The sequence below is a fragment of the Aquarana catesbeiana genome, linkage group LG06 (assembly GCF_042186555.1).
Source record: "Aquarana catesbeiana isolate 2022-GZ linkage group LG06, ASM4218655v1, whole genome shotgun sequence".
NCBI classification, from domain to species: Eukaryota; Metazoa; Chordata; class Amphibia; order Anura; family Ranidae; genus Aquarana; species Aquarana catesbeiana.
The window spans coordinates 14,481,881-14,505,679 of NC_133329.1; the positions used below are offsets into that span (position 1 = coordinate 14,481,881).

Sequence of the window (23,799 nt, forward strand, 5' to 3'; positions counted from 1 at the left end):
ATAAAATGTGAATGGTCATGTGTACCAAAGTTGTATTAAATGTACAATCAATTTACGCAATGGGAATTTCCAGTGGACACCTGCCAAGGATAAACATGGGTACGGCTTAAAGGAACAGAAAGCTCAGAAATGGGCCTGTATAGTATAGTTGTATGTCAGACACGACCAAAGATGGACAAATATCTCTTCAATAGGGATGACCCAAACTGCCCTGAGTTCAGTTTGAGCCGGATGTCAAAGCGGAACTCCAATGAAATCATTAGGAACCAAATCCGTCAAATTAAAGTGCCAATTGTCTTGGCTATTGGTTGCAGACATCCCAACCTGCAAAAACTCATTTCAGGGAGGTTTTGCACCGTCGCTGAAACCCCCTCCAATTAAATGCAGCCTCACTGTGCCCATTATTGCAGCCTCAGTGTGCCCATAATTGCAGCCTCACTGTGCCCATTATTGCAGCCTCACTGTGCCCATTATTGCAGCCTCACTGTGCCCATTATTGCAGCCTCACTGTGCCCATAATTGCAGCTTTACCATGCCCATAATCTCAGCCTCACTACAGTCAGTGCTTGGATTACACAAGCAGACATCCCCCGCTGTGTCTCGGAATTCAGTGTAAAAACTTTGGCCGCGCTGTGACAAAAGTCCCGCCCTCCTCCTAGACCAGCTTTTCTAATAGACGCAGTGTTCTGTCTATCACACAGCTGGTCTAGGAGGAGGGCGAGACTTTTGTCACAGCGCGGGCCAAAGTTTTTTTTACACTCAGCTCCGACCGCTGTGTGTGACATGTAGTGAAGGAGGAGGGGGAATAGGGGAGCACTACAGGCAGCCACAGCTTAGCCCCCAGCGGCCCCAGGGCAGGCAGCCTACCGGGAAATGTCCTGGTAGGCCAGTCCGGCCCTGCCTCCTGTCACTCAGCCACAGACATAGAGCAGCCCGGGCGGCCATACTCCATTCAGGCCACTTGGGCTGCTCTGTCTGTGGCTGAATGACAGGCTCAGCTGGGAGATCGCCCGGCGCTCGCAGGGGACCAGGAGCCCGCACCCAAATGCGGGAGACTCCCACGACTCGCGGGAGAGTTGAGATGTCTGTGGTGGCCTGATGAAGGAGCACGCATGCTCCAAACGCGCGTTCCTCCCCACTCTTTTTTATATATGAATGTGACATCAGGGATTGTATCTGAGCCAATCGGAGTCCCTGGAAGCGTTGGGAGCCACCAGCACAGTTGGAACCAGCAGCTGTCTCTTCACCTTATTGCAGCTCGTCTTCCCCGGGAGTGGATGGACCACCATAAAACCTAATATGCACTGACACCTTGTATATCTTGTGAGATTTAACTGGTCATCTTTGGAATAAATGTCATCATATTGCTGCACCCTCTTTGTTTTGCTAATGGGCTACAGTGTGTCAAACAAATAGCATGGGGGTGGGCACTCCCCAGAGAAATGTGTACCAATGGGGAAAAAAAAAATTCCATTCAGCCAAGAGCAGTGATTTGTTTTAAATGCTTAATCATTTCACCTGCGGGAAGATTTACCCCCCCCCCCAACTTCCTGACCGGCACTGCGTTACTTTAACTGACAATTGCGCGGTCGTGTGATGCTGTACCCAAATAAAATGTACCGTATGTCATTTTTTCCTGCAAAATAGAGCTTTTTTTGTGGTATTTGATCACCTCTAAGTTTTTTTTCTTTTTTGCGCTATAAACAAAGAAAGACCGACAATTTTGAAAAAGAAAAAAAATATATTTTTTACTTTCTGCCATAAAACATATCCAATAGAAAAATATCCAAAGAAAAAATGTCCATATAGTTTGGAAGAATAAATTAACCACTTGACCTCCAGGAGAGTTGACCCCCCCCCCCCCCACCTTCATGACCAGGCCATTTTTTGGAAAGCAGCACTGTGTTACTTTTACTGACAATTGTGTGGTCAAGCAACACTGTTTTTGCGCTATAAACAAAAAAAAGACTTTCTGTTATAAAACATATCTAATAAAAAAAATGTAAAAAAAATCAAATTTCTTCATCAATTTAGGCCAATATGTATTCTGATACATGTTTTTGGTAAAAATAAATCCCAATAAGTGTATATTGATTGGTTTACTCAAAAGTGATAGCGTCTACAAACTATGGGATACTTTTATTTATTAAAATATTATTTTACTACTAATGGTGATGATCAGCGACTTATAGATGGACTGTGATGTTGCGGTGGACAAATCTGACTTTTCACACTTTTATGGGGATCAGTGATACTAATGCAGTGATCAGTGCTAAACATATGCACTGTAAGGCTGGGTTCACACTAATGCCAGATTCGGCTCGCAGCAGGGGTGTGGTGCGTCCCGGTTCTCCATTTCGGGGACGAATCAGGAACAAATTTTTGCCTGAATTCGGCTCTGAAGCGGATCCAAAGATGCACAGGACTCCTGTGCAATTCGCTCCAGAGCCACTATGGAAATGTGTGAACACAATCTCCTGTCATGTGAATTGGATGGCAGGGAAGGAGTTAACATCAGGGGATTAACTGTGTGCCTAGCTGGTGTTTCAGTGTATTGGGGGAGGTGCTTTTACTAGTGTAAGTCAGTGGCGGCTGGTGCTCAAATTTTTTTTTCGGGGGGGGCGCAAACAAACTGAAAAATACTGAACAACCCCCCCATCAATTGCAGCCTCACTGTGCCCATCAAATGCAGCCATTGTGCCCATCAATTGCAGCCATTGTTCCTATCAAACGCAGCCACTGTGCCCATCATATGCAGCCACTGTACCCATCAAACACAGCCACAGTGCCCATCATATGCAGCCACTTGTGCCCATCATATGCAGCCACTTGTGCCCATCAAATGCAGCCACTGTGCCCATTGTGCCCATCAAATGCAGCCATTGTGCCCATCAATTGCAGTCATTATGCCCATCAAACACAGCCACTGTGCCCATCATATGCAGCCATTATGCTCATCAAATGCAGCCATTGAGCCCATCATATGCAGCCACTTGTGCCCATCATATGCAGCCACTTGTGCCCACCAAATGCAGCCACTTGTGCCCATCAAATGCAGCCACTTGTGCCCAGTATATGCAGCCACTTGTGCCCAGTATATGCAGCCATTGTGCCCATTATATGCAGCCACTTGTGCCCATCAAATGCAGCCACTTGTGCCCATCAGACGCAGCCACTGTGCCCATCATATGCAGCCACTTGTGCCCAGTATATGCAGCCAATTTTGCCCAGTATATGCAGCCACTTGTGCCCATCAAATGCAGCCACTTGTGCCCGTCAAATGCAGCCACTTTTGCCCAGTATATGCAGCAACTTTTGCCCAGTATATGCAGTGCCAAGTATATGCAGCCACTTGTGCCCATCATATGCAGCCACTGTGCCCACAGATCCCCCCCTCGCAGCACCCCCCACACGCGCGGCTCTGGTACCCCCAACCCCCCCCCTGTGGCTCTGGTGGCACCCCTGACACTTACTGCCAGGCAGCAGCTCTGTGCACCAGAGCAGCGGTGACCTCCACTCCAGCGCGTGTCTCCTCAACTCCTCTTCCTAAGCACCAGACATCCAATAGGATGGCCTGGCACTTTGGCCAATCAGGAGACCGGTCTGACGCCCTGCCTCCTGATTGGTGGGGAGGAAGGTTAGTGTGAAAATAGCGAAAATGTATTTGCTATCGGTGTTTGTGCTGTACAGGAACACAGGATCCATGCCTTCCTTACTGACAGAATGACAATCTGCCTTGTTTACATAGACAGACTGGCATTCTGTCAGTGTACCAAAAGATCAGTGGGTGCCAGCAGGCATCGGGTCCAAAGGACCCACTGTTTAGCTCCCGCTGTGTAAAATCACAGTGGGAACAAGACGGCACACACTTGTGCCCAAAACACAGAGATGCAGAATCACGTATATATATATATATATATATATATGTGATTCTGCTCAGCATGGCCACCCTGTAGCAGTAAATCTGCTAGTGGTTAAAGGGAAACTTAAAAAATGTCCAATTCCTTTAAATAACACATCCAAAGGTTCCAAAATAGTGTGCTTTTATTGAAAATCACCAGGATACAGCAGGGATACCAGATATTTAGTCACATAGACGCGTTTCACACATCCAACCTGTCCTTATTCCACAGAGGCGGACCGGGGTTAGCAGTCCTACTGGGTTCCAATTGGGTCATTGTACACACCTGGAGCGGCGGATTCTTTCTTCCCTGACTCCTTTAAATAACACACCCAGGGGCAGGGGGTGTCTTAATCTTGTCTGTGAAGGGACATCTCTGTGATGAACAGAAAGTACTGCAGCAGCACTGACACTTACAAAGGAAAAAAGTGTTAAAATTGACATCAAATGACATTTCATTGACGGCTTCTTTGTTTAAAAAAAAACAGCCCACATTTCCCTCCAAGGGTGTTTTTTTTTTTAATAAGCTGACAATAAATGTAATTTGCTGGCAATTTTACCTGTATCTTTTTTTATTATATATAAATATCCCTTTTGCTGTAGCACATCCTAAGCGAGAATGAAAAAGAAATTGTGTAGAGTCCCCACCAAAAAATACATACCAGACCCTTTGATTATGGTATAGATTTTAAGGGGGATATATAGGAATGTTCCCCCGAGGGGTTTTAAAGCAGCAATATGATAGGATCAAAAACAAGTGTCTGGTTCTAAAAATTTTTATCACAAAATAAGGTTCAATGTCATGTACCAAATAAAATGTGAGCTCTGGTTTTACAATGCAAAACATGCTCCATGATACAGCGATATCAATGCATTGTAGCAAAACATTACTTTACAGAATGTCAGCTAAAATGAAGCCCCGACACGTTTCGACCTATACAGTCACGGTCTTCTTCAGGGGGATAATTTACTCTAAAGAGATACATAAAAAGTTCAAAAATTCAAAACATTTCACAGTGCACAATCACCCATGTACGCAACAATGGTATAGTTACTGCTAAAAAATGGAATTGATCCTACAACCAGAAATTTTAAATCAACTGAATGATCCATAAGACTCCATGTTCCGTCCTCACCTTCCCAAAGAGAAGGAATCCCGCCCAGAGGGGCTTGCAAGAAGCCAGACCTTGGACACCTTCAAAGGAGAAGGACAGATGACAACTGCAGCATATTCCCAAATGATAATGGCAATAGATTAATTATTGGCAAGTTTTAAGCCCTTGACGGAATGACAGAATGTCAGACTAGTTGTAAAAGTTTATCAATATTTATATTCATTACATTTTTCTTCATTTTTTTCTTCATTACATCTTTCTTTATGAAATGATATAATATAATGTACAAGTGAACCTATTCTATGATATTATCAATATATAGAAAAAATGTAAATGTGTGTATTTTTTTATTTATTGAATTTGACTTGGTGAAATAGTGTGATGTGATATATAAATTAACCTACTGTTAGTGATAGGTTTGCACAGGTTTGCACTCCCATTGTGATTCATTTACTGTTTAGGAGTGCATATTCACTTTCCTGGAATCATCCCCAGTTTTTAGAAATAATAAGGGAACCCCTGGATTCCAGTCCCCCCCCCCCCCCCTTCACTTGAATGAGTATGTGGTACATACATTAATACCTCATACTCATTTACATTAAAAAGAATTGTAACCTACACCCAAACATTTGAAAAGTCCTTTATAAAAATAAAGACCCCCAAAAATGTCCCTTGTTGTACATCCATCATCAATCATAATGCCTGCTGCTCTTTGACCCACTGGAAAACAAAAACAATGACTTGTTGCTGACATGTGTAACCAGAGCTATATGAGCTGTCATCAGCTATATAAGTGAAGGGGCAGCAATGGCGCGGACATCATTGTCCAAATATGGCCATAGCCCGATTTTCTTCAGTGTCATTGCCCAAATATGACCCGTGATGTCACTGCTATTCTTGCCCCTTTTGTTTAAGTGGTTGGAGATTTCCAGCTATGCCAATGGTTCCTAGGGACACTGTGGGTACTTCCTTGGGGACCAATGACAGAAGAAAGCTGTCATAAATAGAAGTGGTAGAAATACTGCTTTTACAGTATATATGAATTTTGGCTCCCACCAGGGAACCAAACGGGCAGTATTTTGGATATTCATCCAAACACTCAAAAGCCAAAGTTCATTCCCAACTTAGGTGGATCGGAGCATAACGTCAGCTCATCCCTATCTCTTAAGTACGATGGGTGGAGGAGCTATATGCCTAAAGAGTCGCTTCGGAACATAAAATCTTACCCAAAGCAGACAAGCATAACCCCCAAAAAATAAGATGAATGAAATCAGAAGTATGGATGCTTTTTAGCACAAAGTATGTGGGTAAAGAACATTCCCCAGTTACATGGGCCATCAACAAGATTGGTAAACTACTTTTTTTTTAATATTCCGTTTCCTTTATTCTGGCCTTTCAAAATAAAATCAATCTTTTCAAGGTTGAATGAAGGTTTAATGTGATGTAACACCCTTGATAGTTAAATAGTGCATTCTATTCATACACCAGACCAAAGAGAGGGACAATTGAGGAGGAAAAAGCAATGGAGAAAATTGGTTCCAAAATAAAGACAACATGTAAATCAGAATATGGTGGAGTCCAAACAGTTTGCCAGCCAATCAGAAGAGAGTGTTTCAATGATGCAAAGTGAATGGTTCCGTTAACAAGAATTTTCACTGGTAGAATGTCACTATCACATCACATGTTTGGGGTAAAACCTTTTTTTTAGTCACAGAATGAGCAGCATAATGTTTTGGAATGCCTACATCAGCTCCTTCATCAGGCAAACAGGGACATAAAGTGTACAATACAATCCGATGTGCAAAGGACCAATAGAAGAAAAACCCCTCCCAAAAAACACTGAGCCCAACTTGACATAAATAGTACCCAAACACTTGTCTTACCAAGTGAATTATCGCTATAATGCACAACTTTGCAAATGGAGAGGTTCCCTTTATTGGAAAGCTTCAAAGCCCCTCAGTAGATCAAAGAAAGGGTCAAAATAATCCTCACTGTGCTTAAAGTGGTTGTAAAGGCTCAAGGTTTTTTTTACCTTCATGAATTCTATGCATGAAGGTAAAAACCTTCTATATGCAACAGCCCCCCCAGTCCCCCCTAAAACATAGCTGAGCCCCACCTCAATCCAGCCATGTGTTTGAGAGCAGCGGTTCTCCTGGGTCTTTTGCTTCTCATTGGCTGAAACAGCAGTGGTAGCTAATGGCTCCCATTACTGTCAATCAAAGCCAGAGAGCCAATGAGGAGAGAGTGAGGGGGTGGCTGCTTCCTTTGAAAGTACTAGGCAGGAGGGAGGGGCCAGGAGCACCAGCGGGGGACACGAGAAGAAGAGGATCGGGGCTGTACTGTGTAAGACCATTACACAGAGCAGGTAAGTATGACATATTTGTTATTTTAAAACAACAAAAAAATCTGCCTTTAATATCACTTTAAAATAAATATTGGCACCATTCACATCATTTGGCTGATAGCCAGAAGCATATAGCTGGTAACTGTCAAAGCACCAGCCACTACCTACCTGGAAGTTACCTCATTCCCTAAGCCACTGTCCACCCGGGAATGATGTCATGGCTTGTTCTGTGACTGATAAATGTCCCTACTTTGAGCATGAGATCGTGAGATCCCACCATATAAATAAGGGACAGTCCCTCCAATTGAAGAATGGTTGGAAGCTACGACAAAGCTATGAACAGAGAAGAGATAACAAGTCCTGTGACCAGCTGAGGTACTTTTTTTATTGTTCTTTAGTATAAAAGAACATTTCTCTGCTGATCAGGAGTTTCATTCATCTAAGAATGTATTCTGTTATTACTGCCTGTTGCCACCACAATGAGAGAGTTATTGTAAATATCACTTACAGTTATTCCATGTTCTTAATGTGGCCATTCCTAGGCATTTGTATTGGCTAGTGTCATGGTCGCTTTGGCTCGGCGCACAAAACCCAATAAAAGAAAACAATACTCCAGACTTGTTTTTTTTTTTTTCTTTTGGCGAATGAAACTAATCAGAGAAATTTAGAAAAGTATAAAACTTTCACACCAAATTCTGACCCGTCAAGAACGCGGTGATGTACAACACGTACGACGGCACTAGAAAAAGGAAGTTCAATAGCCACTGCGCCACCCTTTGGGCTCCTTCTGCTAATCTCGTGTTTATCTCATGTTAGTAGAAGTTTGGTGAGAGACGATTCGCGCTTTTCAGACTCGTGCTTTTCAGATCGTTTTACTGCCGCTCAGTTTGTGCTTGTGCTTGTCACGAGAAATAATAAAGAAATAAGTTTTTCAGAACTCTGTGTGAATATCAGCAGCAAAACAACTTAATTATTCTAGCATTATAAAGCACAAAAGAATGTGCTGCATTAAAAGATCACAGAATTTGCAGCGTGAGGAATGTGCTATCTCCATTGCGAACGCTAGCTTTTCCAGACCGAGCGCTTCCGTCTCATACTTGCTTCAGAGCATGCATTGTTTTTGGTGCGTCGCAACAGCATACAGACGAGCGTTTTTTTCCGATAGTAATTTGTTCCATCTGAAAAATACAGAACATGTTCTATGTATCTAAGTCTGTCTGAATTTTTGACGGAAAAAGTCCGATGGGGCATACACACGGTCGGAATATACGATGAAAAGCTCCCATCAGACTTTTTCTGTCGGAAATTCCGACCGTCTGTACGCAGCATTAAAAACAGGGATCTCCCCATACCTCTGGCCACAGTGGTTGCAAAAAACTGAAAATATGGGTTATTACCTCCACTGTGGACACAAAAGCAATACAAATGCATTTAGGGTGGGTAAGTAAAGGTCTGTTTGTCTTTTTTAGGGTCCCAACTTGTGAACTCACATGGACAGAAGGGACAGTGTGGTTTCAAACATATTTGTATCTACATGCAACACAGACCTCTGTTTTTAAAAAGCATATACAGTTTTTAGTTATTAATTTTAGAAAAGAAAGTCTAAAGTTTCATCATTTACTTTTATTTCAATTTAAATGTACATTTTAAATTAGTTTGCATCATTTTGAAAATACTCCTGTATTCAGAACTATATTCTTTAAGACATTAAAGTAGTGGACTAACTTAGCTTAAACCTTACTGATCATCAAGTAAGTCCACCATTAGTAAAGCTTATAAAGCTCATTTTATTGTCCAACTTCTTAAATAATGTTTCTAAGAAATTATCTACACAGTTCAATATAATATTGTAATAAGCTGCGTTTGCATCTTCTGATTCAGAAGTTTTATCTGCTTTAGTAGCATTAGTCTTTTATGATGTGATGTTGTTGCATCATGGATTTGAGTCTGTAAGAACAAGTGGTTGTCTTGGTGTGATTGAGTGTTTCTTGGGGATCAGACATGACATGATATCATTAGGGTCAAGAGTTTCAGTTTGGAAATGAGCGGTGACATCTTCAGGGTCTAGTGTTCCAGCCTGGAGACCTGACATCACATCAACAGGGTCAAGATTAGTTCTAGTCTGGGTATTAGAGTTGAAATCTTTAGGGTGAAGAGCTCTAATCAGAGGTAACATCTTCAGAACCAAGTGTTCCGATCTGGAGACCCAAAGTCACATTAATAGGGTCAAGACTAGTTCTGGTCTGGGAATCAGAGGTGACACCTTAGAGAAAAGTGTTCCAGTCTGGAGACCAGAGGTGACATCTTTAGGGTGAAGAGTTCTAGTTAGGGGATCAGAGGTAACATCTCCATGACCAAGTGTTCCAGTCTGGAGACCTGAGGTAACATCTTTAGGGTGAAGAGTTCTGGTCCAGATATCAGAGGTGACATCTTTCGGGCTAAGTGTTCCACTCTGGGTATGAGAGGTAACATCTTTAGGGTCAAGAGTTCCAGACCGGATATCAGAGGTGACATCTTCCAGGCTAAGTGTTCCACTCTGGGGATCAGAGGTGACATCTTCAGGGTCAGGTGTTCCAGTCTGGGGATCAGAGGTGACCTGACAGGGCTATGTGTTCCGAAAACATTTATTGTGATTTCTTAAAGTGTTATAGGGGACTTTTGGTTTTCAGCTCCTGATTTGTAGTGGTGTTTTCAATGTACAGTTATTCTTAGAACAAATGTGGGTGTTTCAGAACTAGTTATCAACATTTCATGGCCTGGTGCTGAAGTTTTAATTGCAGCATTACTATCAATGTCCTCTAAAGTAGTAAGTTCTACATCTGCAGATAGAGTATATCCACTGTAAACAGAGTATTAGTCATTCTGTTGCTGTGATGATGGAGACATGTACAGGAACTGAGAGTGTAGTTTCAGAATTAGGGATGGTGAGGTCTCCTGTTGATGGAGATGTTTCTCGGGGTGTAGGTATAGCAGAATTTGTTTCCAGTATTAAGAGTTACGTATCCCGGAGCTGAGCTTGTAGCTTGAGAGGAAGGTTACAATACTTTCTGTAGTCTCCTCTGAATGAAGAGATGTATTCTTTGAGGTTGATGTAATCATTTATGTTGCCACTTTTGTTTGGAGGGATTGTTTGTACTGGAAAGGATAAAGGGGATCCAAGACTTCTCATAGTGACTGTGGGAACTTTCTGCCCTTATTTGATGCAGGATCTGTTCAGAGGCATTCCTGGGTGGTATAGTTGAGATGTGGGGATGTATTTCCTGGAATTAGGGTTGATATGTTAGAACTGGTTACAGCTGGTAAATGTTCTATGTGCTGTAAGCTTGGTGTCATTGCCTGGAGTTGTGGTAACATGTGTGCTGTAATTGTGTCATTTGTTGGCATTGTGGTATTCTGTGTTGTATGTACAGAAGGGGAAGTGGCACTATTATCTATGTTGTTTCCTAATGTTGCATTGTTTGTGCCTTTTGGGTGATCAGTAGAGATTCCTGGATTTGTTGTGGTTGTGTTCGAAAGAGTAGTTGTGTTAGACGTTAGTGTTGTGATAATGTTTCTGACTTCATCAATAGTGTAGCCTCCTGTTATTGTGCCATTACATGTTCTATATTCTGTAGTATACTTCCTTAGCATTGTGGCATTTTGTGTTTTTTGCACAGAACGGAAGGTGGTATTTTTGTGTATATTGCTTCTTAATGTTGCATTGATGGTGTCTTTTGGATAGTCAGTGGAGATTCCTGGGATTGTTGTGGTCTTGGTTGGGTTGGGTTGTATTAGCTGTTAGTATTGTGATAGTGTTTGTGGCTTTATCACTAGTGTAACCTCTTGTCATTGTGGCATTATCTGTAGTATAGTCTGTAATATAATTCCTTGGTGTTGCGGCATTCTGTGTTGTATGTACTGAATGAGAGATGGTGCTCTCATTCATGCTGCTCCCCAATGTTGTAATGGTGGTGTCTTGGATGGTCAGTAGAGATTCCTGGACCTGTGGTGGTTGTGTTTGGATGAATTGTGTTAGATGTTAGTGCTGTGTGTTTGTGACTTTATCACTAGTGGAGCCTCCTGCCATTGTGTCATTATATGTTGAATACTTCAGAGTATAATTGTTTAGTGTTGTGGTGTTCTGTGTTGATTGTACAGAAGGGGAGATGAAAATGTATCTATGTTGTTCCCCAATGTTGCACTGGTTGTGTCTTTTGGATACTCAGTAGAGATTCCTGAGCTGGTGGTTGTGTTTAGAAAGTAGTTATGTTAGTTGTTATTGTTGTGATAATGTTTGTGACTTTATCGCTAGTGTATCCTTTTGTTGTTGTGGCATTATATGTTGTGTGCTCTGTAGCAAAATTGCTTGGCATTGTGGCATTATATGTTGCATGCTCTGTAGTATAATTGCTTGGCATTGTGGCATTTTATGTTGTATGTACAGATGTGGAGGTAGAACTTTCATTTATGTTATTCCCCAATGTTGTCTTGGTGGTATCTTCTGGGTAGTCAGTAGAGATTCCCGGGCTTGTGGTCATGGTTGGAAGAGTGGTTATGTTAGCAGTTGGTTTTGTGATATCATCGCTAGTGTAGTCTCCTGTAGTTGTGACATTATATGTTGTATAATTTGTAGTGTAATTCTGTAGCGTTGTATGTACTGAAGGAGAGATGTAACTTTCATTTATGCTGCTCTTCAATGTTGCATTGGTGGTGTCTTCTGGATAGTCACTGGAGATTCCCGGGCTTGTAGTGGTTGTGTTTAGAAGAGTTGTTATGTTCGTTTCTAGTGTTGTGATAATGTTTGCAACATTATCGCTTGTGTAGCCTCTTGTTGTGGTATTAAATGTTGTGTACTCTGTAATATAATTGCTTGGCATTGTGGCATTCTGTGTTGTATGTACCGCAGGAGAGGTGGTACTTCCATTTATGTTGTTCCCTAATGTTGCACTGGTAGTGTCTTTTGGATAGTCTGTAGAGATTCCTGGGCTTGCTGCAGTCATAGTTGGAAGAGTAGTTGTGTTAGTTGTTAGTGTTGTGATAATGTTTGTGACTTTATTGCTAGCAAAGCCTCTAGTTGTTGTGGCATTATCTGTAGTATAGTCTGTAATATAATTGCTTGACATTGTGGCATTCTGTGTTACGTGTACAGATGTGGAGGTGGAACTTTCATTTATGTTATTCCCCAATGTTGTATTGGTTGTGTCTTCAGGATAGTCCGTAGAGATTCATGGGCTTGTTGTGGTCATGGTTGGAAGAGTAGGTATGTTAGTTGTTAGCGTTGTAGTAATGTTTGCGACATTATCGCTTGTGTAGCCTCTTGTTATTGTGGTATTATATGTTGCGTACTCTGTAATATAATTGCTTGGCATTGTGGCATTCTGTGTTGTATGTACTGCAGGAGAGGTGGTACTTCCATTTATGTTGTTCCCTAATGTTGCACTGGTAGTGTCTTTTGGATAGTCTGTAGAGATTCCTGGACTTGTGGTTGTGTTTAGAAGAGTAGCTGTGTTAGTGGTTAGTGCCGTGATAATGTTTGTGACATTATCACTAGTGTAGCCTCTTGTGGTTGTGATATTATATGTTGTATACTCTGTATTATTATTATGTGGTGTTGTAGCTACAGAAGGAGAGGTGGTACTTTCTTTTATGCTGCTCCCCAATGTTGCATTGGTGGTGTCTTGTGGATAATCAGTAGAGATTCCTGGGCTTGTTGTGGTGGTTGTGTTTAGAAGAGTAGCGGTGTTAGCTATTAGTGTTGTGGTAATGCTTGTCACATTATCATTAGTGTAGCCTCCTGTGGTTGTGACATTATATGTTGTATATTTTGTTGTATAATTATGTGGTTGTGTATCTTCAGAAGGAGAGGTGCTACTTTCATTTATGTGGCCCCCCAGTGTTGTATTGGTTGTATCTTTTGGATGGTCTGTAGAGATTGCTGGACTTGTGGTTGTGTTTAGAAGAGTAGCTGTGTTAGTGGTTAGTGCCGTGATAATCTTTGTGACATTATCACTAGTGTAGCCTCCTGTGGTTGTGATGTTATATGTTGTATACACTGTAGTATAATTATTTGGTATATCTGAAGAAGGAGAGATGGTACTTTCATTTATGCTGCTCCCCAATGTTGCATTGGTGGTGTTTTTTGGATAGTCAATAGAGATTCCTGGGCTTGTTGTGGTTGTGGTTAGAAGAGTAGCTGTGTTAGCTATTAGTGTTGTGGTAATGCTTGTCACATTACCATTAGCGTAGGCTCCTGTGGTTGTAACATTATATGTTGTATATTCTGTTGTATAATTATGTGGTGCTGTATCTTCAGAAGGAAAGGTGCTACCTCCATTTATGTTTCCCCCCAGTGTTGTATTGGTTGTATCTTCTGGATGGTCAGTAGAGATTCCCGGGCTTGTTGTGATCATGGTTGGAAGCGTTGTGTTAGTTGTTAGTGCCGTGGCAATGTTTGTGACATTATTACTACTGTAGCCTCCTGTGGTTGTGCCATTATATGTTGTATACTCTGTAGTATAATTATTTGGTGTTGTATCTAATGAAGGAGAGGCGGTACTTTCATTCATGCTGCTCCCCAATGTTGCATTGGTGGTGTCTTTTGGATAGTCGGTAGAGATTCCTTTACTTGTTGTGGTTGTGGTTAGAAAAGTAGTTTTGTTAGCTATTATTGCTGTGGTAATGCTTGTGACATTATCATTAGTGTAGCCTCCTGTGGCTGTGACATTAAATGTTGTATATTCTGTAGTATAATTCTTTGGTGTATGTTCAGGAGAGATTGTACTTTCATTTATGCTGCTCCCGAATGTTGTATTGGTTGTGTCTCCTGGATAGTCAGTAGAGATGCCTTTACTTGTTATGGTCATGGTTGGAAGAGTATTTGTGTTAGCCGTTAGTGCTATGGTAATGTTTGTGACATTATATGTTGTATACTCTGTTGTATAATTATTTGGGGTTGTAGCTACAGAAGGAGAGGTGGTACTTTCATGTATGCTGCTCCCCGATGTTGTATTGGTGGTGTCTCCTGGATAGTCAGTAGAGATTAATGGACTTCTTGTGGTCATGGCTGGAAGAGTATTTGTGTTAGCCGTTAGTGCTATGGTAATGTTTGTAACATTATATGTTGTATACTCTGTTGTATAATTATCTGGGGTTGTATCTACAGAAGGAGAGGTGGTACTTTCATTCATGCTGCTCCCCAATGTTGTATTGGTGGTGTCTCCTGGAATGTCAGTAGAGATTCCTGGGCTTGTGGTCATGGCTGGAAGAGTAGTTGTGTTAATGGTTGGTGCTGTCCTAATGTTTGTGACATTATCACTATAGCCTCCGGTGGTTGTGACATTATATGTTATATACTCTGTAGTATAATTCTTTGGTGTATCCTCAGGAGAGGTTGTACTTTCATTTATGCTGCTCCCCGATGTTGTATTGGTGGTGTCTCCTGGATAGTCAGTAGAGATAGTTTTACTTGTTGTGGTCATGGTTGGAAGAGTATTTGTGTTAGCCGTTAGTGCTATTGTAATGTTTGTGACATTATGTGTTGTATACTCTGTTGTATAATTATTTGGGGTTGTATCTACAGAAGGAGAGGTGGTACTTTGATGTATGCTGCTCTCCGATGTTGTATTGGTGGTGTCTCCTGGATAGTCAGTAGAGATTCCTGGACTTGTTGTGGTCATGGTTGGAAGAGTAGTTGTGTTAGCTGTTAGTGCTGTGATAATGTTTGTGACATTATCACTAGTGTAACCTCTTGTTGTTATGGCATTATATGTTGTATACTCTGTTGTGTAATTCTTTGGTGTTGTTTCTACAGAAGGAGAGGTGGTACTTTCATTCATGCTGCTCCCCGATGTTGTATTGGTGGCGTCTCCTGGATAGTCAGTAGAGATTCCTGGACTTCTTGTGGTCATGGCTGGAAGAGTAGTTGTGTTAGTGGTTGATGTTGTGCTAATGTTTGTGACATTATCACTATAGCCTCCTGTGGTTGTGACATTATATGGTGTATACTCTGTAGTATAAGTTGTTGGTGTTGTAGGGGAGGTGGTACTTTCATTTATGCTGCTCCCCAATGATGTATTGGTGGTGTCTTCTGGATAGACAGTAGTAGAGATTCCTGGGCTCATTGTGGTTAGAGGAGTAGTTGTGTTAGTTGTTAATGCTGTAGTAGTGTTTGTGACGTAATCAGTAGTGTAACCTTTTGTCGTTGTTGCACTAGGTGTTGTATATTCAGTAGTATAATTAATTGGCGTTGTGGCATTTTGCGTTGTATATAAAGAAAGAGACGTAGTCATTTTGGTCATAGTATTCCCTGAAGTTGCCATGGTGGTGTATTCTGAGAAATAGGTGTGATTTTCCGGGATGGCTGTGGTGTTTTTTCCATTTTGTCTGTTTACTTCATTTACTCCCAGTCCCGTGATAAGGATCATAATATTCAAAATAACTAAGATAGTTATCCAATAGAAGTATTTCTGAAAGACATAAACAGCATTTGATGAATCTATTAAACATAGATGATGGCATTCCTCATCATGTAATACTAAGAGACCACGCTAAGAGCAATAGAGACCAGCAAAATTGGGAACATTCACTGAAATTTTAGCAAAAAATTGCAGCATTTTGGTAAAATTCTAAAGTCAATGGGGAAGTTTAAAATAAAGTAATTTTGGTGTTTTTTTTTTTTTTTTAGGGATGTCACATCTGTTGTTCCATAGGAGTGAATGGATGGTCCTGAAAAACTGATAGAGGGACCTAAACGGACAGCTCATGTGAAAGGAGCCTTATAGGGCGTACACACGGTCGGACTTTGTTCGGACATTCCGACAACAAAATCCTAGGATTTTTTCCGACGGATGTTGGCTCAAACTTGTTTTGTCTACACACGGTCGCACAAAGTTGTCGGAAAATCCAATTGTTCTGAACGCGGTGACGTAAAACACGTACGTCGGGACTATAAACGGGGCAGTGGCCAATAGCTTTCATCTCTTTATTTATTCTGAGCATGCGTGGCACTTTGTGCGTCAGATTTGTGTACACACGATCGGAATTTCCCACAACGGATTTTGTTGTTGGAAAATTTTATCTCCTGCTCTCCAACTTTGTGTGTTGGAAAATCCGATGGAAAATGTCCGATGGAGCCCACACACGGTCGGAATTTCCGACAACAAGCTCCGATCGGACATTTTCCATCGGAAAATCCAACCGTGTGTACGGGGCATTAGGGTTGACTTTGTTTATTAACAAAGCCACTGATCACTATGCCAAATGACACATGACATATAAAGTATATATCAGGATTAGCCTAGACAAACCTCCAGCAGCTGCACCCAGAGCTCATTCATTTAGTGGCAATATCACTAAACCCACTAAATGATGGCTTCTTGCCCTCCGGCTTCTTTCACATTGTAAACAAAGCAGTGGAAATTCCATGGAAGCATTGACTATATACTGTATGATCAATGATAGCAGTCCCTTTTCCAACAGGAGTATTGGTGGGAGAGGTTAGTCATAGCAGTGATCATCAGGTCTGTGGGTCATTGGGGGGGCTCAGCGTAATAATGGATCCATTCACACTTGAGTAGTGTATGTTGGTAATTTTGAAGTTTTTTGCACATAGTGTACTGTAATGTGCTATAGAAGAACTTCTTTGGGTAAGGATCACAAGCTTTCGGCCCCAGGGCGGCCAGGGAACCCCTAAAAAATGCATGTAATGCACACCTTTGTGTATTTTTTTCCACTTCTGTTAAAGTGATTAGGGCCAAAAATGCCTCATTCTTCCTCCGAAGTAATTCATGTATTTTAGTAAAATACTAAAGTATACAATACAAGAATACAAGTACTCGGGCAAATGCTCTGTATCGGCACGATTGTTACTATGTGATTATTTTTTTATGAACAGGTAACAAGGACTAATAAGTAATCAAATGCCTAGACGGGGCTATCACCAAGGGATACAGTATATACAACAATTGATAATGCACCATAATCAATAAATAATACGTCTTCAAAAAATTCATCCAAAATATGCTGTGTCAACTCATCAAAGTCTCGTAATAACTATTATAAAACATATAAATATAGTGTCCAATACATAAGGTGCAAGATAAAGATCAAAATTTAATGAAAGTGTCCTGTGCTATTGATATATTGTGCTAAAAGAAAATTCTCTATGCCACAATTTTCACTCAGAACAGTGTCCAGTGCAGAAAAATGAAACTTTAAAACCTTGACAAGTGCATCGCCTCCCACCATCCACAAATGATTTTGGTGCCCACCACAGATGTGCAATCCAACACCAATCAATCTATTAACTCACTAGAATTATTTGCTGGCAACATGAGACACCAACTAAAGAGCATCCCAAAAAAGCTGCATGGAAACATCACTTATTGGAACCACTATTGCTTTCTGAAGAGCCTCACAACGGCAACCTAAGTCCATGTTCACAGTGCATCATATTCCTGTGTTGCAATCAACAGAAAAAAACAGGTGGTATCTCTTTAACCAAATTGGCTCCAGCTGCACTTCCTAGCTGTGAGCCCGGACCTGGCATTACGTGGTGATGTCACGTTCACACAAGCCCGTTCCTACGCGTTTCGTCTCACAACGTCTTCAGAGGACATCTTTGGAATTTTCTCATTTTGTATTGCATATTTTATTTATTGATTATATGTTTGATAATGTTTATCACAATACTTTGATGAATTGACACAGCATACTTTAGATGGATTTTTAGAAGATGTATTATTTATTAGTTGTGATGTATTATTAAATATTGTATATATCTTTTTGTTATACTGCTGTCTAGAAATTTGCTTATTCTTGGGTGTTTTTCATACATCCTACTGATAGCAGCTGCACCTTTATACACACCTTGTTGTATTAAAAGAGAAGTATGTTTTTTCCCTAATCATACTTACCTAGGTGGATGCAGCATCGGTCCCCCGCTGCTTCTGCACTGAGAACTGAGCGATCGAACACCGCCAATGGCTCAGTTCTCAGAGCTCCCCGAACAGAGAGCTGCTGCCTGTCAATCAACAGCTCTCCGCTCTGCCCCCTCCCATGCTCACTGGAACGCTGAGCTCTGGAGGGGCGGGCAGCGGCCATCTCAGGCTCTCAGCGGCTTGTTGAGAGGCTGAAACGGGTATCAATCCAAGCACCTGGTGGATCCAGACTTAATTGTCGTGATGACATGGTGCCTGGACTGAAATCCGTGACGTCAGCAGAGAGCGGATTTAAGACCGCTCTCTGCTGAAAACAGGTTACAGGAGTGCAAAACAAATTGCACTCCTGTGACCCATAGGAGAAGCCCAGCCAAACGAGCTCAGGCTGGACTTCTCCTTTAAGTAGTAGTAGTAGTAAGTATTGACGTGACGCAGATTATAATTTTATTTTACAAGGACTAATATGTATCCTGTACTCAGGTAAGGAGTCTATCAGATATCTGAGGGCCCCTTGGGTCTAAAGGGAGTTTCCAGATTTTGATCGGTTCCCCCCACCACAGACCACAACATCCATGGTGCCAGCGATATGGGAAAGAGGTCCTTGTCCCATCAAAATGGGGAAAAAAAAGTAATGCTGGGAAGCGGCGAGGGTATGGATTTTGAAGGGAACCCATACCATTTTATTTTCTTTTGTGTGAGGTTCCCTCAAGGTTAAGGGTCTGCTAAGGATTATGAGGGGGCCCTCACTTTTATGTTAATTTTTATGGGGGATTTTCAAAATTTATACCAGACTCGTTTCTAGACATGCAGCCTTAGTGGCCAGGAAAGGAGGAGTGAACCCCCCTCCTGAACCATACCAGACCACATGCCTTAAAGAAAAAAAAAGTGTGAGGTCCTGAAAAGGGTCTATTAATGATTTTGAGAGGGACCCTGAGCAAAAAAAAAAAGTGGCATGGGGTCCCTCCCAAGTCCATACTAGACAACACTACAAGGGTAAGCTTGGAATGAAGTTTAAATGTCCATTGCTTGACCACTGTTCTAATGTGAGACTGAATATTCTTGTATTACATCACAACTGGTTCTCTTAAGGAGATCACCAACCTGGAAAGTACTCTTCTTCCGGGTATCCTCAAAAAAGCTTTCAATGTCCTCCTGCCAAATACAACATAAGTGTCAGGAGCTGCAAAGGACTAATTTTCAGTTTAAATAAAAGGAGAGAGAAAAGAAAAGATAAAATATTATGGATTTATTCATTGTTGATTCATTTTGTTGATTTTGCCCCCCCCCCCCCCCCCCGGCTCCGCCCCTATATTTTCAGTAGATCGCTCTGATAGTTTGAAAAAATATTCTCAGATTTCTCCTTTTTGCTGTCTTCCCAAAATGCAAAAAGTATTCCTTGTTTCCTGTAGATACTGGATCCCCAGCAGAGGGATCTGGTGGAGGGCAGAGGAGGAAGCATTCAAGGTGTAAGGGGCGAGTGCTTCACTTCTGGGCATGCTCAGTAAAAGCAGCATTGCATTGCCACTGTAAACTGTATCTTTATAGCAATTTGACTGGAGTCACTTCTCCAGATAGAAGATTTAAATTGTTTGTTAACCCCCCCCCAAAAAAAAGAGATCCTGGTCCCTTAAAGCAGATTAAACAGCACACTCCTTGTGCTGTGTAATCTGCCCCTCACTAGAAGGTTAAAAACCTGCCTGAACCTGCAACTTGCTGTATCCCCCTCTGTGCACTGACCACGAAAATCAGGGCTGCTGAGCCCTGATCACCGTGGTCAGCACATGTCCCTCCGCTATCCACAGCTCTGCTCTTCTCTCTCCCCCTCACCCACTCCTCCCTGCCTGTCAGCTCCAAGTTCTGTGTCTATGTCTCTGCTTTGAAGTGCCCGGGAACTGTCATTTTGCCATCAATTTAAACACCCGATGTCCTTTGTAAATATCAGTGTTACTGCAGTAGGTTGTATACATCACACAGATGTGCCACTTCACAGGCAGGGTCAGGGCACCCCCTAGACATGTTATTTCATAGAATTTTGCAAGTTTCACTTTAAACCTTACTGAAATTGCTGCTCCCCTCCAATTGGAATTTCATTTTTGTTTTGTTTTTTGCTTCAGTACATGCCCCCCAGGGCAATGCCCAGCCCCCCCCCCCCCCCCCAATTCCATTTATTTGATGACTCCCTGCTTATTAGTTTAGAAAATGGGCAGAATTGATTCTAAACTTTCATCTCCCATTGAATGCGATGGGATTGATATCCGGCACCCAAACTTCAGTCATTTTTGCAGAACCCTGCTCATACTGAACTCAGGTGTGTTCTGCTCATCACTATCCATCACATGTTATTCCTTGTTCTCCTGTTAATTTTTGAGACCAAATAGTCGATTGTAATAAAAAAAAAACCTCAAACCATATTTTTTATTTGCTGGCTCAAACCAATATAGCATAATTAAAATATGTTTAGAAGGTGTTTTGATTTCGGCACATTTATCTTTTGATTGGGAATACAATAATGTATAATGTAAAGTATTTATATGATGGTGACAGAGGTAAGAGGGAGAAAACTGAACGTATGTGATATTTACATTGGTTGTGGTGCTGTCAGGGCTCCCCCTGCTGGTCAATATTGTCTGGACATCTACTGATGAACTTGAACTTGAAGGAGCTTCAGCATCACCTGCCAAGAGAAATATAAATAAAACTCATGCTTACGAGCAGGGCTGCTGTTAGAAACCATGGGGACCCCATACAGCCAACCTGACAGGACCCCCCCTCCCACAAAAAAAAAACAGTTTACTTTGCTTCAGTTATGAATGAACACAATAAGTGATCAGTACCGATCACTCATTGTATTCATTTAGCAAAGGAAGGGGCTGGTAAATATATGACATATTTACTGGACCCTTCCCCCATTTTCCATTCTGAAGGATCCCTTTGTGTGCTTACAGCTGCCAGCAGGAAGGAGAGGAGGGAATCCAGGAGCACAACCGGGATGGGGGCACACAGGGGGGGGGGGTCTGGGCAGCAGGGGAAATGTATGGTCCTCCAGGAGGGTGATTGGTGCGGTGAGGAGTGGGGCAATTACTGGAAACTATCTCCTTTATGGCTCTCTCTGAAGCAGCTGAAAGCTGGTGGGAGGAGGAGGACAAGAAGCCATCTTTCAGCTGCTGCAGAAAGCCCTACAGGGGATAGGTTCTAGTAATTGCCCCCCTGCCATGCCGATTACCGTTCCTGCCCACATCCAATTCACCCAGATGCCTGGGCCCCCTGCGGGCCTGGGATTTGTTTGCTAAGTTAATATTTTGTTTGAAAATTTTGTTTTCAGTTTTGTTTTGTATATTCAGATTCATTTTGTGTATTTTTTATTAAAAAAAAAAAAATAGAATTTCAGAAGATGCCTAAATTCGTTCTATTCTATTCTATTCTATTTTATTTTTTCTACTCTATTCTTTTCTATTTTTTTACATTCTATTCTCTTGTATTCTTTTTTTTTATATTGTTTTATTCCATTCTATTTTATTTTTTCTATTCTATTCTGTTCTATTTTTTTTCTATTCAATTCTATGTTATTATATTCTGTCCTGATCTATTCTAGTCTATTCTATTCTGCTCTATTCTATTCAATTCTATAAAGCAGCCTAAGTAATAATTATAATTTTTTAAAATTTAATTCAATATCAATTATTTTACTTTAATACCTTACTGTATTTATTGCAATATGTTTCCAGTTCAAATTCAAAATCATTTTCAAATTCAGCTAATTCATTTTGTTATAATTTATTTCGGATTCCTTACTATTGTGATTCAGAAATTTGGATACATCTGAATCTCCGAATAATGAGAATTTTGTCTGAATTTTGATTCATAATAAAAAACGAATCACACATGTTTTTTTACAGACCTTTTAAAACAGAATCCATATCACCCAGATCTTCCTTTAATGGTTCATTTGGGATTTGTGTTTCGAGCAGATCTTTGTTTTGCAGATCGGTTGTCATCATCCCATTCGAGAGCTTTGAATCGAGAGGAGCCGTTTTGTCTTGTCCAGTGAATTGGAAGAGTTCTTGAATCCATTGCTTATAATTGTCCTGGTTCTGGAGGTTCTGGGTCTTCTCTTCAGAGGTGCTTCTCTCTGGCTCATCGGTCACCATCAGAATATTTTTCTTTCCTAGAAGTGGGTCAGGACAGAACTTATATCAGTTTTAATATGTACATATGTGTGCTCTTTATTCACGTCCTTGTCCAACCAAATTACTAATATTAATGTGAGCCCCGCTAATCATCAGGAAGAAGAGTAAAGCCTGCAAAGCTCGGGATTCAATCATGAAAAGAATAGCACTTGAAGAAACGTATTTATGAAGGTCAAGGTTGCAATTTTTCCAGTTTTTTCTTTTCTGTCCTGCAGAAGCTAAATGGGGCCCCCATAGCAAGAGGCTATTGGGGGGTGGGGTGGGGTTGGCAGGGTCAGGACTACTGGTGGTAGACCCAAAAAGAAAGGATCGAGGGCTGTTCTGTGCAAAACCATTGTACAGAGCCGGTAAGTATAACATGTTTGTTATTTTTTTTTCCTTTCCTTTAGAATCACCTTAATCTACAGAAAAATGAAAGATATCCTTAGTAGAAATAACAAAGTGATTGGACAGAGTTAAGAACTGAATGAAAAAAAATGTGGAGCATTGGTGTACGAGGAATGTTTCTTTCTTAGCTAGTATATCCTTCTTTCATTGTACCTATCATATCCGAAACAAGTGCCAGATCTTCAGTATACGGTGGCTCAGTCTCAGCGATCATAACAAAGTCCTGTCCACGCCACCGTTCCTCTTCTCTGCTCTCTTTTTCCATGTGCTTTGGTGTGTAGAAAACCACAAAATCGTACTGAGACACTTCCTCTCTAAAGTGTGGGGAGTTGTTCCCAGGAAGGTGAGTGCAGAGGACATCTTTCACTTCTGGTAGAGATGAGAGAAAAGTAGTCAACCACTGGTACGATTCTGGGTGTTCCTTAGAAAGTATCCCAACTACCGGCTTCACAGACACCATTTCCCAAGGCCAGATCCTTAAAACAGATTAAAAAAAATAGCTTTTAAAATTACAACATAAATTCATAAATCTTTGTCGGCAAGCTAACTACAACAAATATTCAGAGACATTTGTAAAAAATATATTAAAGCCTTTCATTTTTAATTAAAGATTAGTGTAAAAAAAAGGGGTAATTTTCTCTCTTAAATTTGAGGTAAATTTCCAAAACATTCGAATAGCAAAAAAAGATACAATTCTTTGAAAAGAAAAGTCCAAAATCATTCAGCATATAAAATCCATTAGATTAAAAATAAATATTTAACTAATTGGGGGTTCTTCTAGTGTGCAGTCATTTACAGAGCATGAAGAACATCTCAAATCACTCTCTGTAGCAGGATGGAGCTCCCAATTTCATGTTCCTACCACAGTATAGAGCATGTAGAACATCTCTCAACAGCCTCCATCCCAAGAAGGAGCTTCTGATCTCATGTTCCCACTCAGCACAGAACA

At 41.2% G+C, this 23,799-nt stretch overlaps 1 protein-coding gene across 1 annotated transcript; it reads right to left on the bottom strand.

Annotated features, from left to right (window-relative positions):
• Positions 1 to 8,976: 8,976 nt before the first annotated feature.
• Positions 8,977 to 23,324, bottom strand: LOC141148166 (uncharacterized). Its single transcript, XM_073635353.1, has 5 exons — positions 23,004 to 23,324; positions 22,175 to 22,441; positions 20,859 to 20,950; positions 19,378 to 19,428; positions 8,977 to 15,804 (listed from the first exon to the last, which is right to left on the bottom strand). The coding sequence occupies exons 1-5, from the start codon at positions 23,308 to 23,310 to the stop codon at positions 12,565 to 12,567; spliced, it is 3,957 nt and encodes a 1,318-aa protein (XP_073491454.1). The 5' UTR covers positions 23,311 to 23,324; the 3' UTR covers positions 8,977 to 12,564.
• Between the last annotated feature and the right edge of the window lie 475 nt (positions 23,325 to 23,799).